The sequence below is a fragment of the Daphnia pulicaria genome, chromosome 8 (assembly GCF_021234035.1).
Source record: "Daphnia pulicaria isolate SC F1-1A chromosome 8, SC_F0-13Bv2, whole genome shotgun sequence".
Taxonomy (NCBI): domain Eukaryota; kingdom Metazoa; phylum Arthropoda; class Branchiopoda; order Diplostraca; family Daphniidae; genus Daphnia; species Daphnia pulicaria.
The window spans coordinates 11,026,936-11,042,603 of record NC_060920.1 but is presented as its reverse complement, the minus strand read 5'-3'; the positions used below and the strand labels follow the sequence as shown (position 1 = coordinate 11,042,603).

The 15,668-nt window shown below is 50.1% G+C and overlaps 1 protein-coding gene across 6 annotated transcripts; it reads left to right on the top strand.

Annotated features, from left to right (window-relative positions):
* The first annotated feature begins 101 nt into the window (after nucleotides 1-101).
* Nucleotides 102-15,666, top strand: LOC124310826. 6 transcript variants are annotated; one of them, XM_046774873.1, is made up of 16 exons: nucleotides 111-170; nucleotides 262-302; nucleotides 2,455-2,563; nucleotides 3,461-3,709; nucleotides 3,954-4,172; nucleotides 5,342-5,575; nucleotides 6,218-6,567; nucleotides 9,458-9,570; nucleotides 9,696-9,798; nucleotides 10,216-10,411; nucleotides 10,523-10,702; nucleotides 10,810-11,782; nucleotides 11,893-12,239; nucleotides 12,324-12,551; nucleotides 12,625-12,758; nucleotides 12,819-15,666. In XM_046774873.1, exons 3-16 carry the CDS (start codon nucleotides 2,468-2,470, stop codon nucleotides 15,367-15,369), a joined length of 5,973 nt encoding a protein of 1,990 aa, XP_046630829.1. In that variant the 5' UTR covers nucleotides 111-170; nucleotides 262-302; nucleotides 2,455-2,467; the 3' UTR covers nucleotides 15,370-15,666. The 6 variants fall into 6 exon arrangements, with proteins under 6 accessions (XP_046630828.1, XP_046630831.1, XP_046630829.1 ...); XM_046774872.1 differs by having other exon boundaries at nucleotides 102-302; XM_046774871.1 differs by lacking the exons at nucleotides 111-170; nucleotides 262-302 and adding an exon at nucleotides 1,368-2,257.
* Nucleotides 15,667-15,668: the final 2 nt, after the last annotated feature.

Genomic DNA, 15,668 nt, shown 5'->3' with positions numbered 1-15,668 from the left:
TGTAATATTTGTTCACAACTTTTACGAATTAGTTATCCCCCTAGCGAGAGAAATTTTCACGTTATTATTGACTAAAAGCGGTTTGGCCTTTACTCACGGCTGCTATGGTTACAGATCGGCAATGGAAGCTTGTGTAAAAAACCAACGAAATTTGGTGGTGTAATTTTTCGGTAATACTCTTGTCTAGTTGTCCCGTAATAATTCAACTATTTTACCACGACATTAATAACAAACATCATGTGTATTTGGACTGCTGTAAAGTGTTACGGAATGTTGATTTCATCGAATCGAGAAATATAGAGGTAAGACTATTTCTCTTTTGAAAAAAAAAAAAAAAATGGTGGAGAGGAGCAGTCTCACCCCACTTCCCCCTCGAAAAAAACTTTGTTTCGCATCACCGACTCTCCAGCTTCCCGCTTAAAGTATGCAGGAAACGTAAGATTTTCGTTTCCTCCCTCTAAATACCTAGTGTTTTGTTTTCAAAAATAGATTAGCTGCCGAGCTTCTACTATGCAACTCTCTCCCTTCAACAACTTGGAAGTTGTTGTTTTCTTCCCTTTGGTGTATCCCATTGAATTCCGTTTCCTGGAAGAGGAGCTCAATCAGTCAAGAGTGTTTGGAAAATCTAGAGTAAAAGTTAGGTCCCAGCCGGGAGTCATGATTCCAGCGAAAGTAGTTGCATTCTGCAACAACAGAAAGCTTAAACTGTTGTCACGGTCAAACACCTAAGCAACATGCCTGAGAAGCATACAAGACTCTTGTGTCAGATTGAGCGAGAGAGAGAGGCAGTTCTGGTGGGCTCCCTCTGACGTGGCTCAATAACCAAAACAGAAGCAGATGTGTGTGTGTACGCTTTTGGTGGGCTTCATTGAAGGGGTGTTGCAAAACAAGATTGTGGTTAGACTGGTTAAGGCTCTCTTCTCTCTTGTTGTTTGTGTCATAACTGAAATGAGGTTTCCCATCCAATAAAAAACTAGTGGATTGCAGTCGTGCGGTTATTGACCGGTTAACCGCCTTAGTTTTCTTCAATTTTGGGGCTGTCCTTTCATCGCCGATTGTTTCCTTTAGTCATGATGCTTTAAATTGAATTCACGCCGGTTTGGAATTCTAGCAGCAGCAGCAGCAGCAGTTAGGCCAGAAGGAATGCGCCTAGTCCTTCGTGTAACTCGAAACGGATAGAAACCTATTGAGGGTACGTATGCTGGGTAGAGGAGGTGATGGGAAAGAGAGAACGAGAGGAACCGAAAAAGGTCCTTCTTTTTCTAGCTGAAGGGGATGTGTGCCTCTCCCCGAAACAGGGCTCCTCTTCTATTCATTGCCTCGGAAAAATAGCTTCTTTCCCCTCATGGTACAATGGATAACCCTCCAAACACACACGGTTCCCAGCTGCGACCATGTGCAGTCGCAGTCCAAACAATCTACCAGTGAAACTCTGTTAAAGAATTTACGTTCGCCCGAGACCTCATCGTTCCATGTGTAGACAAGTGAGAGAGAAGGTTCAGTGCGTGTGTGTGTGTGTCACTTTCATCTGTAAAGTTCTCCAGGCCAGTTTTTACGAAAGTTCTTTTTTTTATTATTTTGTGTCGACTAAAAGCGGGATGACCATTAGATGAGAGCCGGGCACCGTTATCCGCGGTCAAGCCCGCGGCGCTTCTTCTTCACGACGGCCAGACTTTATCGTCCGTAAACTCTTGCCAAGAAGAAGAAGAAGAACTAGACTCCGAAGAAGAAGAAGAAGAAGAGGCACCTCGACAGAGAAGAGTCGAAGAGGAAGTCGAAAAAGAGATGGTCACGCTCGAGTGAATTCAGTTGTTTGTCTTGATCGCGTCCATCGCCACGTCGCATTTAGTGGAGCGCTTCTCTCTCTCTTTCTCGTTCATCGAGGCCATTGTCGTTGGCTTCACAACGTGATGAGACCTAAATATATATCCATCGCGCCCCGCTCTTTGCCAGCAACAACCCTTTTTAGTTTTTCATAATCCGTCCCCCTCCGCTGGCAAATAATAACAGAAAAGGAAACAACAACAACAAGACAGTGTAGCTGGAGACCCCTTTTCATTCGGTCGCGCCAGAAAACAACAACAAAAAAGAAACGACACACAACAACAACAATAAGAGAGAACCAGAAAAGAAAAAGAAGAGGCCAAAGGGAAGTGGAGGTCATGTTGCGGTCGCGCAGTCTTGATCTTTCGTTCATCCGCCGTCGCGGCCGGAAGCGCTCGGCAATTTTGGGCTCGGTCGGCCAGGCTTTTTTCAGGTTTTTTCATCTCCCATTTTTGACAAGTTTTTCTTGGTTTTTCGTTGTGACGCCGATCGCATTATTTTCCCGGTTGTTGTCGTGATGTGTTCCCTGTTTTTCCGCCGACTCTGGCGTGTTACTTTCAAGTGCCCTTTTGATTGCTGAACTTAACCTTTTAACTAATTATGTTGTGATGTTTTTGACCCACCCAACAGGAGCACGTGCGTCATGGCTGCCGTGACCAGCGCCAGCGATATGCTGCTGGCGGCTCCGTCGAAACGTTCCAGAGGACTGGCGGATATCGACCCGAAATTCGTCTCCAACGTAATTCATTTTTTCGTTTTTAAAGAAACAAATCTCTCTCCCTTTTCTTTTCTTTTCTTTTCAAAATTCTTGCCAGTCCGAGCTTGCATGATGCGAATCGTGTCATGGGAACCCGACTGCTATATTTTCATTACTCCTAATGAATGTGGTCACTCGTTTCACGATTTCCCGATCGTTTGTTTCATTTCTTTCTTTCTGGTCGTGCAGAAGTTGTTGTGTGTGTTTTTCTGGAGATGGCGGCGGCGGCGGCCGAGTCACGTGATGTAACACCACCCAAGACTAGTCGTTTTTATTGATTATCATCTGCCGCATCTGCGGCGGATGCATTCCGGTGCGGATAAAACCCGAGAGAGAGAGAGATCAAAAGAAAAAAATGGCAAGCCAAAAAAGAAGGAGACGTCGGAGGGTAGTGGTGGCAGCACGTGAGTTCATCTGCCTCTCTCTCGGTAGTGAGTCTGGTGTGACCAGCAGAATCAGTGTAGTAGTAGTAGCAGCGACTGTGTGTGTGTTATAAGCTTTCACCTCAGAGCGCTTCGGCGGTTTCCAACATTTTCCCCGGCGACGTCAGAGGCGCGGAACGGGCCGAAGTTACCGCGCCGTTTCCGTCACGCTCACGCGACGCCGCTCCCGCTCGATTTCCCTAATGCCGTTGTAATGATGTGTACACCATCCACACGTACCATCTGACGCTCCTTTCCGTTTCTCTTTTCTTTTTTCTCTCTCCTAAAATTTTTATTTCTCGCCTTTCAATTTTATCATCCGCCCCAAAGAAAAAGTTCCACTCTCATTTTTGGTTGGTCGTTTTCCTTTTTGTGTGTCTATTTTGTGTATGTGTAGTCTTGATACTAAACTTTCCTCTCGTTTTCTTTTAATGATCATGGAATCAACCGTCAACAGAGCGGACTCAGCGGTCTCTCGGAGCTGGGGACACCTCGCGGCGGAAGCGTTCGCATCCAGCACCGACCGCCCAAGCATCCCGTCCTGTCGTCGAGTAGCAACGCCGCCGGAGCTGCCGGAGCCAGCGGAATGATCGTCACTTCGTGTTCACCGTCGTCGGCAGCGGCCGCCGTCGAGACGTCGCGTTTCCCCAAGCTGGACGAGTGCGCCCATTTTCACTACGATGTCGTCGATCTCGGACCGTTAACGGTACGTCTTTTTGGGGCCGCCCGTCTTGTTCTCTTCTGTCTGTTTGGCGCCCATTCACAACAGGCAGACGGACGGACGATAGACGGAGACCGGTCGTCAATCTTCGGCAACTGTCCTTTTTGGCTCTCTCATCTCAGTGGGCCAGTAGGAAGATTGAAAACCGGTTGTAAATGAACACGCTGCGTTCCGGTTTGTTTTTAATTCCTTCCTCTTGTTTGTTTGTTTGTTTGTTTGAAAATTGTAGATCCAGCTGCACGAAGAGACGGGCAAGGTGGTCTCCTCCTCCATTGAATCGGAAGTGCCGCTGGTGGCGCTGCAAATCACCAGCTACGGCAAATCGTGGGTCCTCCGTCGCTCCTACGAGCATTTCCGGCTGCTGGACGAGCAGCTCCACCGTTGCATCTACGATCGCAAGTTCAGCCAACTGCCTCTCCTGCCCGAAAACGTCAACCATCCAGCCGAGGTAAATAGTAGCGCCGACCGGCACACGCACAACGCCAAACAGTGAAAGAAGAAGAAGAAGAAGAAAGGAAAGAAAAGAGGCAACAACCTAAACGGAAATATACACACACAGAGACGCGTACGCATATCGCGCCCCTATGTTGAAGGGAGGGAGAGGGAGGGACTCGTCAGCTGGACTATTAATAGTAAAGCCAAGAAGTATAGTATAGTAGACGGACCGAGGTTAGGAACTTCTTCTTCTTCTTCTTGTCTTTGACTCTATGACCAAGAAGAAGTCGAAGAGGGGCGGCAGTTGAACGCCTGCGGTCGCCCAATGACGATGGCCGTTCAGTCGGTCGATCCGGTGACGATCCCCGTCACGACGGCGGCGGCGGGTCTACGCAATTGTGTGTGGATCGATCGGCTCTACGTTGTCCAAATCCGCATCCAACTCCACGATCAACGGGCCAGACGTCACTCTTGCTGGCCCTGCTCCACTGGCAACGGCAGCAAAGAGCAGGTATTATCTATCCGTCCGTCCATTCGTCGGTCCGTCCGTCGTGGAGAGTGATTATCTTTTCCTGTGAGGAACTCGGTCGGGAGGGGGGTGGAGGCAGTTCGTGATGTTGTTGTTGTTGAGTAATGAATCAAGGCCATGTGTTATTCATTACAAAGCTAATTTAGTTGTAGAGTCTCCACGCCGATTTGTTTCTATTTACTCGTAATGATAGGCTCCGTCGAGGCCGTGACAAGCCTCGAGGGGAGATGCAGGCCAGGAAGAGAAAAAGTTGTGTTAATTAAGAAGGAAACGTGTCATTTCAGGTCTTCCGCAGTAGACGTCCAAGATGGATGGTTCCCTTTTTTTTCTTTTTCCTTTTTATTTTTCTTTTTTCCTTCCTCCTTTTGGTGGCCAGGTTTATTTTTAAGACGGGTCTATCTACTTTCACCACTAGCACCTCTCTCTCTCTCTCTCTCTTCAGGGGTCCGTTTGTTGTGTGTGAAAACACGAGAATGTGTTATGTGTCTGTCTGTGTGTATACGTTTTCCACCGGTCCTCCTCCGAAATTTCATTTTTTTTTTTTTTTAATTTTGTTAACTTTTTTTGTTTTTCCCACCGAAATTATGGGTTTGTTTGGTTGTTGGGTCAGCGCAGTGTTGTTGATTTGTCTTGTTTTTTTCGCCTCCTAATAGGTGGCGCTGAGACCTTTGCTGTCCAACTACGTCAATCGGCTGAGCGCCATCGCTGGCAATTTAATCAACTGCGCTCCCGTCCTCAACTGGCTGGAAGTGGACAACCGAGGCCGGCGGCTCTACCCACCTCCGCCGTCCGACGATGCAGACGCCGAGATCAACACGCCGGCCGTGGCCGCTGCCTACGCCGTGCGCCGTTACGCGGCCGTTGCATCGGACGAGATCAGCTTCGAAGTATACACGCTCATTTCATTTACGTTCACACACACACACACATAGTCCCCCAAAAAACCATGTCAGCCCGTCCCGCTGGCCCGTTGGCCCATCATTCATTGAGATAGACACAGACGGATGCCGGGGTCCATTATATTGTCTATTTTTTTCTCATTTCTTTAAATTTATTATTATTTTTTCGAGTTTTGTTTCTTTTCTTTCTCGAAAAGAAAAGAAAAAAGGCCAAGAAATCCTTAATCGGTTTTTGCATATCATTATCCCATCTCCCGACTGGTTCTATTTTCTTCTTGTCGGGACATACCGCCGCCGGCAACCTTCCTCTCTCTCTCTTTGACTCTCGGCTCCTATACACGCATATGCATACGCATATGTGTAGGGCCGTACAGTCACTAGCCAGTCTGTGAAATAGGAGCAACAATCAAGCAATCCGTCTCCGTGTCTTGCTTGAAAGAAAGAAAAAAGGACAAAGTTTGTCCAAAACTTTGTCTTGTTGCCGGCCACACGTTCAATCTCGCGGAAGAATCGGCCGGCGATGGTCTGTGTGTGTGCGTGTGTGTGTCTCGTGTCCTCGTGTGAAATGTGACGCCTCGTAACAATGTCGTAACAATGTCGTTGCTTTTTGTGTGCCACTCTCCTCCATAGGTGGGTGATATGATATCCGTGATCGATATGCCTCCGCCGGAAGAGAGCATGTGGTGGCGAGGCAAACGCGGATTTGATGTCGGATTCTTTCCGTCCGAGTGTGTCCGGATCATCGGCGACAAAGTGCCGGCTCATTTGTCATTACCCAACACGACGCCCGTCGTCGTGGTCGGCGGCGGGAGCGGCGGAGGAGGATCGAATCCGGGCGGCGCCAGCAGCAGCAGCAAGGCTCACCACCTGCTGAATCAGTCCGGATGCAGTGGTGGCGGAGGCAGCGGCAGCAGCAGCGCCGAGCATTTGCCCACCAAACCTGTTTTGCGCAAGCACGGCAAGCTCATCTCCTTTTTCAGGTAGGCAACAACAACAAACCCGACGTCTTTTGCCTACATAACGTGACCTCCATTTCAACTCGCAGCTTCACTAAACGCTCGTTTTATTACACGCGGAAGAGAAGACGAGAGAGAAAGAGTCGGAATCGTGTTGGCCTTTGGAACGTACGGGGTTCTTTCGGTGGTTCTCCTGTTGGGTTCGGGGACTTTTTTCCTTAATCCGGTAGTCTATGGGGGTTGACACTGTTGTAGCCATCCAACCCGGGTGACGCAGCTGTCGTCTTTTTTTTTTTTCCATTGCAGACGGATCAAGCACCGCCAAAATGGTTTTCCCTTGCCAGGCGTTCGGGAAAAGTTTTTCGGGGGACCGTAAAAACAGAAAAAAATGGGCGGGACTGGCAGCAGCAGCAGCAGCCACTGAACACAGACAAGCGCTAAATACGTAGATAGAGAGAGACGAAGAAGAAGAAGGGAGGGATGATTGAAACGGAATAAGAAGAGGAGGAAAAAAGGAATAAAAGTTGGATAAAAATAAAAAAAAGAGAAAAAAAAATGTTTGTGTATTTTATGAATCCATAAACAAGATTGGGGGGGCTGGCTGGGCTGTGCTGGCTGGAAGACTCATTCCTCGGGTAGTCTGGGATTCGTCCAGGAAGTGGTGGTAGTGGCTGCATGTCGGGCAAAGAAGTGAAGAAGAGGTCGTAAGAGATAGGATTTATGCGCGCCTGGAAATAAGAAAGAAGAAAAGAAAAAAGAGGATAGAATGGAGGAGAAATGTTGTGTATACATAAGACGTACGTGTATGCATGTATGCGCGGAATCCAGTGGTGAGAGAGAATCCTTGGGAAAAAACAAACGAGCATCGGCGCATGATTTGATGCTAATGAAGTAGGGTCGGGCTGCAGGCGAAACCCAAAAACAGAGGATCATGAAAACACACACACTCTGAAGAGAGAGAGAGTCCGTCCGTCGGTCCGTCCTGTCCGTCAGTCTGCGGGGGTAGTAGTGGCCTTCGTTTGCTCGGCAATCCAAGGCCAATTCTTTTCTTTTTGTTACCTACAATCCAGCGCGCGCGCAGTGGATGGAGAGTCCCTCCTTTTCCAACCGCCAACCACCACCGACCGTTGTATTTATTGTTGTTGTTGTTGTTTTTGGTGTTTTCTCTCTCTTACGACATTACGTCTTCTCACATTACCTTGGATGATTCTCGGGTTTCCGGAACTCATCCGGCTACTACTTGTACTTGTCGTATTTTAATTTTATTTCAAAAAGGAAAAAAGAGGCCGATCCTTGTTATTATTATCAAGTTTTTTCCGTTTAGATGGACAGAATGGAAAGCGAGAGAGAGAGAGAGAATTTTTCTATTTGGCGTTTTCTATACCGGATGCGTTGATATTTTTCCTGTTTTTCATGGCCCATCACCCATTCGTTACCCCATATCCCCGGTATAGTCGGCAGCCCAGTCCGGCCATGTCGTGTTGTATTTATTTGTTCACATGTTCAAAGCTGCTAGGAGAAACAGTCGACTCGAGTCAGAGAACTTGTCAAATCGATAACGAGTCTTTGATGACTGCGATCCGGTTGCCACTCGACGAGTAGGACGCGCCAACGGGAGAAAACAAAACAACAAAAATAATAACGAAACAACGCAACACCAACAACCCGCCAGGTGGCAGTTATCGGTCCGTGACCGAGCCCGAGTGAAATTTCTTTTCGGCGTGCTGCACACATAGTAGAAAACGGAATGAAAGAAATGGGAAAAAGCCAAATAATAGAAAAGAGAATCAAATAAAACAATATTAGACGATCGAGCCAGCGAGGAGGAGAGAGAAAGAGAGAGAAATGTTTTACTCGCTGGCCAAACCACCTTCCTTGTGGGTTTTTTTTCTTTCCATCAAAACCCCGCCCTATTGTGGAAAAAATTCTCTTTCGTCTTTCTCTTTCGTTCGTTCGTTCTTTTTTTCTTTTTACGATTATGATGATGATTCCCCCACACAGAAAAAAAAGTACTGCTGTGCGGAATCAGTCACCAAGTTGACGGCTTGCGCGACGGTGGACTTTTGTGTGTGTCTCTCCGAATAGCATCGTTAAGTGAATCCCTCCTTAGTTGTCGCCTTTTTTTTCTAAATTGTTGTTGATGTTGCGGTCCCTTCCCTCTTTTGCTAATTTCCCTTCAAACTCGTTTCGTTTCGTTTTTTTTTTGTGCACCGTTCATCATCGTCTTTCAACACCTTTGAACCCGTCGCGTGCGATACCCCGAAGGTTTCTTTTCTCTTCTTCTTCTTCTTCTTCACGACGCTGCTGGATTTTATTTTTTTATATTTTTAAGACGTTTGTTTGAAAGGAGCGATTTGTGGGTTGGGCACCACTTTTTCTCTTTTTTTCTTATTTTTTAAACGCAGAAAAAGGAAGAGAGAACGAAAGAGAGAGAGAGAAAAAGATGAATGCCAGCGCCTATATTGGACGTGAGAGTGTGTGTAAAAGATAAGGTCAAGCGCGTCTGGCCAACATTCACGCAGTCGACACCCGGTGCTAACCAGTGTTGGGACTCGTGTGCCGGAGCTCTTCTTCTCTACGAAACTGCGCGTGCCTTTCAAGTGCGCATCAAACATTTCCCACCCTAAATTTTTAAAAAATCAAAAAAACCTTGTGACAACATTTCCATTCGGGAAAAAACGAAAAAAAAAAGCGAATTAGTGATTTTCGTGTGACGGGTGTCGATTACTCACGACAGTCGGTTCGAAAATGGTGTGAAAAAGAGATACCGAATTTAGAAATGGGCAGGTAGTGTTTTGCTTTGGTTTTTCGTGTTTGTGTCTGTGTCTGTGTGTGTTATTTCCTGTTTTCTTCGTCTCGAAACTTAATCTTGTTTGTTTTATCCCCGATTGGGCTCACGAAAAACCAAAAACAGGAGTTTCATCTTATCGAGGCCGTCTCGCCGTAAACTGAAGCAGTCGGGCATCTTGAAGGAGCGCGTTTTCGGCTGCGACCTGGGCGAACATTTGCTCAATTCGGGACGTGAGAGTAAGTCTCTTTTACTTGTTTTTTTTTGTATTTTCAAATCATTTTTAAATAAATAATCGAGCCCATAAATGTCTCAATTTCATCATCGTGATCCGTTTTGTGCGTGTGCGTGGTCGTCTACCCAGTCCCGATGGTGTTGAAATGCTGCGCCGAGTTCATCGAGGAGTACGGCATCGTCGATGGCATTTATCGATTGTCGGGCATCACCTCCAACATCCAAAAGCTCAGGTGAATTGCCGTCAATTGCTTTTTTTCTTTCTCCCCCGACCAATGTTTTCAAATCAATCCCGCTCCGCTTCGTTTTGACTACCCCGCAATTTACCCATTTGGTGGGGAGGAGCGCCTCCAGATGGATTGCGTTTTGTGTGCAGGGAAATCTCGACGGTAAAGAAATGGAAAAAAAAAACATGTCCGATAAGAAAGAAACCTGTTTCTCGACATGCTGATGACCTGATAGCGTGTGACGCAAGTTCCTTTTTTTGTTTGTCCCGCGAAAAATATTTCTCCATTTTGATTCCTCCCCTTCAATTGTGTGACTTGACAGCTCCCGTTTTGCACTCTCGACTGGCTGGAAAAAAACTTTCTAAATTATTTTCTGTCCGTCATTTTTATTTTATTTTTTATTTTATTTTTCTATCCACTTAGAAATGCTTTTGACGAGGACAGGGTGCCGGCTCTGGTGGAGGACGAGGCCATCCGACAGGATATGCATGCCGTTTCCTCGCTGCTCAAAATGTATTTCCGCGAGCTGCCCAACCCGCTGTGCACCTACCAGCTCTACGACCAGTTCGTCAACGCCGTCCAGGGACCTGATCATCTCAGAGTGGTTCGAATGCGCGAGGTAAGGAACCTGAAACCAAATCGAATAATAAGCCCCATTCAATTTTTGTTCTACCCGCATTTCCGCTCATTTTATCTTTTTAATCCGAAAATCAATTCGCCCATTGCGCAGGTGGTCCAGCAACTGCCGCCGCCTCATTTCCGCACGCTCGAGTACTTGACTCGACATTTGGCGCGGGTGGCAGAAAATAATGCCTCGACGGGCATGACGGCCAAGAATGTGGCCATTGTATGGGCGCCGAATTTGCTGCGTTGCAAAGAACTGGAATTTGGTGGCGTTGCTGCACTTCAGGTATGTGACAGAGAAAATAAACAAAAAAAGAGGCAAGGCTGGAACCCGGGCCGTCGGGCCTCTTTAACACTTTTTTGTGCATCTGGTCTTGAATGTTTTGTACGCAGGGAGTGGGCGTGCAAGCGGTAGTGACGGAATGTCTGGTACGGTACGTCGATTTGATCTTCAGCGATAAGGTGCCGGCCATCCCCGTCCAGCTCAGCAGCGACGAGCAGCCGAGCAGCGTCGGCGGCGGCGGAGCCTTGAAGAGGACCCGACCCAAATCGCTGGCCATCTCGACGCCGACCAAGCTCCTCTCGCTGGAGGAAGCGCGTAACCGGGCCCTGCAACTGGCCAGCAGTCAGAATGACACGCAGTACATTGAGGTGGGCGGTGGGCCAGCCTCGCTTCCGCCAAAGTATCACACGGTCATCGAGTTACCCAACGGTGACGCTCGCAGCAAGCGCGGCCACAGCCTCAAGCACAAGAAATCGCCGCTTGGCTGGAAATCACTTTTCGCCAAGCCCAGCAAGGGCCGCTCGCCTTCCGCCAACAAGGCCCAGCGCAAGAACTCATCTGCCAGCACCAGCTCCACCGTCAGCATGCCGGCCCAGGTGGCTGGATCTGGCGGCTCTTGCTCGTCTGCCACTCCGCAACGGGCCATGACGTACGTCCGGCCGAGATTGAGACCCGTCAAGAGCGCCGAATCTCTTGTGGCTTCCAACCGCAACTCGTCGGCCGGCGAGTCCAGCCAACTGACAAGTCCAGCCGAAGCAGTAGCCCTCACCACCACCAAACCGGCCGATCATCAGTCAGAGCGCAGCAGCGGCCCGTCACCGCTGAGGGATGGCGAAGATTCGGCTGTGCGATTGGCCGGCGACGGTGATGACGAGTCGATTCAAGACGGGTCGCTGTCCCGCTGTCACAACCGCTCCGTCTCTCACGACTCGTACTTCCGCCTGCTCATGACCAGCCGGACGGGCAGCATGCAAGTCGATCCGCTGGACGAGGAGGGCGACGCCAGTCCAGAAGCCAGCGCACGTCAGCCAGGACAGTCCAACGACGCCATTTACGCTGAGATCTCAAAATCCGGAACCAAAAGTAAATTTCTCTCTCCTTTTCATCATTTATGAGTTGATTTAAAGACGCCCACCACCAATCCCCCTGTCGGACGATGTTATAAAATATTTGAATGGCTAATGAAATTTCAGATTTGAAAGAGGAGACCACACGAACGCGGGGCTCGCCGTCCATCGAGTCGCCAGGTCTCGAATTCGGTAAGAACATGAACCTGACGGCGGTGGAAGACCCCCATTCCGGCAGCTCCAAGATGTCATTGATCGATCTGAGCCACCTGGACGACAGCGAATTGAATATTATGAACAGCCGGGAAATGCTGGCCGTATCCAAGAAGCTGTCTGACGATTCCAGCCGTCAGATTAGTAGCGGCGGTGGGAGTAGCAGCAGCAGCAGCAGCCACCACAGCGAGGACGGTAGCTGCGTGGGGAGGGCGCGGCCGGCCAGTGTGGATGATAGCGTCATTGACGACTCGGCCAGGGTCAGTTATATTCATTAAGGTCATTGCGTCGCAGCCGGGGCCGGCCATACTAACCTTGATCCGCGCGCCTATTGATTCGTGCAGGGAATGCCCATGAACGCGGAGCAGATCGACGGAAAAGGAAATTGGGCGGCCAGCAATCCCGCCTACGAGCTCTTTTGCATTCAGGCCGAAGTGCACCACCACCACCACCGTCACAGGATGGATGCTGCCGGTGGCGGACGCTCACCTTCGCCCGATAACACTGACGCCCAGATGCCAGACATGCCCAGCGAAATGGCCATGGACGGAGACAACGATTCCCTCGTCAATGTATAAATTTGTTTTTACCTTTTTAAACTTTTCTTTTCCTTGTTTTAACCAACTTTTTCATGGCTGGCAACAGGTCACTACGGAAGATTACAGCTCGACGGAAGTGCCCGTGGGCTCGGATGATCGTGAGAGCTACACTTTGCACGGCCTCAATGACGTTTACGAGAACGTCAACGTGGCTGACAACAGGACGGCCGACGTCGAAAGGTAAATTCTTCCTTCTCCTTTTACGGGAAGCCAATTTAAAATTCCGTTACTTTTTTCTAGCCTTCGACGGACGACAAGTTCACCTGCACCGGCGGTGGCGTCTGCTGGGGCGGCCTACGAGAATTTTGCCGATAATCACGCCTACGCCATGGTGAGAGTCTCGAGTTCGAGCCAAGACGCCACCTACGAAAACGTCATCGATCCGGCCATCGTTGACGAAGAAGAATACGAGCCCATCGAGCCGCCGCTGGACCAGCCTGGCGAACCGGTGGGCGTGTCTTACGAGAACGTGGATCAGGCCAAATACGAGAACATTGAGCAGCAGCAGCTGCAGCAGCACGAGACGGAGATGACGGCCCAGTCCAATTACGAGAATCTCGATCAGCCCAGCTACGAAAACATTGACGAAGGAGGCGCTTCCGTTGCGGATGTCGGAGGCGAAAACGACACGATCGACGTCGACGGTGGCGAGACGTACGAAAACGTCGTTCTCAGGGACACGGCGTCCGGCAACAAGTCCCTGAAACCCCTGGAGATTGTCAACGTCTACGAGGACGTGATCCCGCCGCCTCCCCGGACGGACGAATCGGAAGAAGTCATTTACTATCAGGTCAAAGTGCTGCGCCAATCGATCCAGGAAGTCAACGAGCTTTTGCGTGAAGATCCGACGGTTCTTCAGATCGCCATCGCCGATCTCGGCGACTATCCCGTCAGAAACAACACGACGTCGTCGTCTCCCGTCAAGATCCGCGCCAGCCCGGCCAAGGAAGCGGCGTCCGAATCGACTGCGACGACGCCCGTTTCCTTGCACGAGCGGAAGGATGCCAACAGCCGGAAAACATCCGCAGCCAAAGATTCTCCTTCCTCGTGCGACGCCAAGTTGTCGGCCTTTGTCATCAAGGACATTGCCGTCGACGCCCCGCCCAAAGTTACCCCGCCCAAGGGTGTCCGTCTCTCGCTGTCGCCCAAGTTGTCGTCGAGTGACGATTCCGACAAACAGGCGGAGTCGAGCCGCAACGTCAAGGAGCCGCAGCAGCCGCACCACCACCTACCTCTATCCGTTTCGCTTCCGAGTTTGCTCAATACCAACAACAAAGTGGCGTCGCAAAAGCTGCAGACGTCGTCGTCGCTGGCGTCGCCGCCGCCGCCCCACACGATGAACACCACGAGTCTACCTCCCACGCCGCTCTACGATCTCCATCCGGAAAGCGAGTCGGTGTCGAGTAAGCGCCGCTTCGAGTCGGAAATCGGACGCGATTTACTCCGCGAGCGCCGGATCCGCAACGAAATTGAAAATTCCCGCCGATCGGAGAGCAATCTCCTCCAGTCGTCCGAGCCGACTTCGCCGGCCAGGCGTCTGTCGACGTCGGAATCGTCGTCTTCGTTGAAATCCGCCCACGGCGGCAAACCCGCTCTGCCCATCAAATTGAATTCCAGCAAGAGAACGGAACCGCCCAAGAATCTCCAGCCGCTGTCGCCCGTCAAGAAGATGGTCGAGGCCGCTCCCCAGTTGGTTGTCCGGCCGACCACGCTCGAGACGTCGTTCGACTACGAGCCGACTCCGCTTCAACGAAGAGCTTCCTCGCCGCTGTCGTCCGTCAGTCCGCTCTCGCCCGTCAGCCCGACGTCAGAAGGCCGGAATTTCACGTCTTCCGCCGCTCGCAAAACGAGCGTCAAAGAGTTGCTCAACAAATTTCAAACCGGTGGCGACAACAACAGCGAACGATCCAACCAACAACAACAACAGCAGCGGGTGAGCACGCCCACGTCACCTGTCAAACCGGCCACCCCGGTTTCGTCGCCCAACAACAAACAGCAGCAGCAGCAGCAGCAGCAACTGGCCACGCACCTGCTGGACGAGTCTAAAAAGATGAAGGACGAAGGCAAGGAGAACATTGAAATTCACCTGGCGCCGCCCAAATCGTCGCCCATCATCAGCAACAACCCGGTGGAGAGCGAGAGGTGCGAGATGATGATGCTGGGCGAGAGCAACACGGACGCCTGCAAAACGATGATGCAGGGAGACTCGGCCCTGGATCAGGACGCCAAGGAGCTGCTGCGCCAGAAATCGTTGGGCATCGACATGAGCGACCCGAGGACCAGGTTGAGGATCGAACGCTACAAGGAGGAGCGGCGCTCCTTCCTGCGCGAAAAGTACAAATCCGAGAGCTTCCGCAGTGACAGCAAAGAGGACGCCGTCATTGTCCGTCTCAAGCAGAAAGCCGGAAGTCCGACTCATCAGCAGAACGAGTCGGGCGGTGGTCACCACATGGTGGACGACGTGGTGTTGGGTGTCTCACCTCCGCCTCCGCCGCCATCCCTGCAAATGCCGGATCCGGGTCTCATCGACGAAGACGTCAACGTCAAGGAGAGGGCGGCTCAATGGGCCCAGACCCTTCCGGCTACTCTGGTGGCCGCTGCGGCCGTCGCAGCCGCCACCGCCACTACAACCTCCGCCACCACAGTCTCTGCTGTTCCCATCACCATCGCAACATCACCGATCAAAACGGTGTCGCCCACGCACCGGAGTTGCTCCGAGGCCGTCGGCGTCGTTCCGCAACACAAGCGCATCCGTGACATGGCCGCCTTGTTCGAAAAGGAAACGCCGTAAATATTATCATTTCCGTTTTTAGATATAAATCAATAAAAAAAAACAAAAAACAAAAAATGTTTTCACGATCCTCCTCCTCCCCGCCGACAGCTGCGAAGGAAAGGAAGAAAAAACCCACACATTTTTGATGTGCCTAATAAATTTCTAGGCACACGATATTATATACGGCCATCGTAACAACCCAATAACATTGAAAAATGAAAGTAATTTGATAGACGCAAAAAGGAAAAAAAGGAAACAAATTCAATAACTCAATCCCAGTTTGTTTGTTTCGTTTTTTTTTTTTTGTTCTTTTGTTT

Excerpts from the sequence above, each read along its gene's own strand:
- LOC124310826 (XM_046774871.1), top strand. The coding sequence starts at position 2,163 with ATGTTGCGGTCGCGCAGTCTTGATCTTTCGTTCATCCGCCGTCGCGGC. Across the intron at positions 2,564-3,460 it reads ACCCGAAATTCGTCTCCAAC|AGCGGACTCAGCGGTCTCTC; the intron begins GTAATTCATTTT and ends AACCGTCAACAG. Across the intron at positions 12,552-12,624 it reads ACAACGATTCCCTCGTCAAT|GTCACTACGGAAGATTACAG; the intron begins GTATAAATTTGT and ends GGCTGGCAACAG.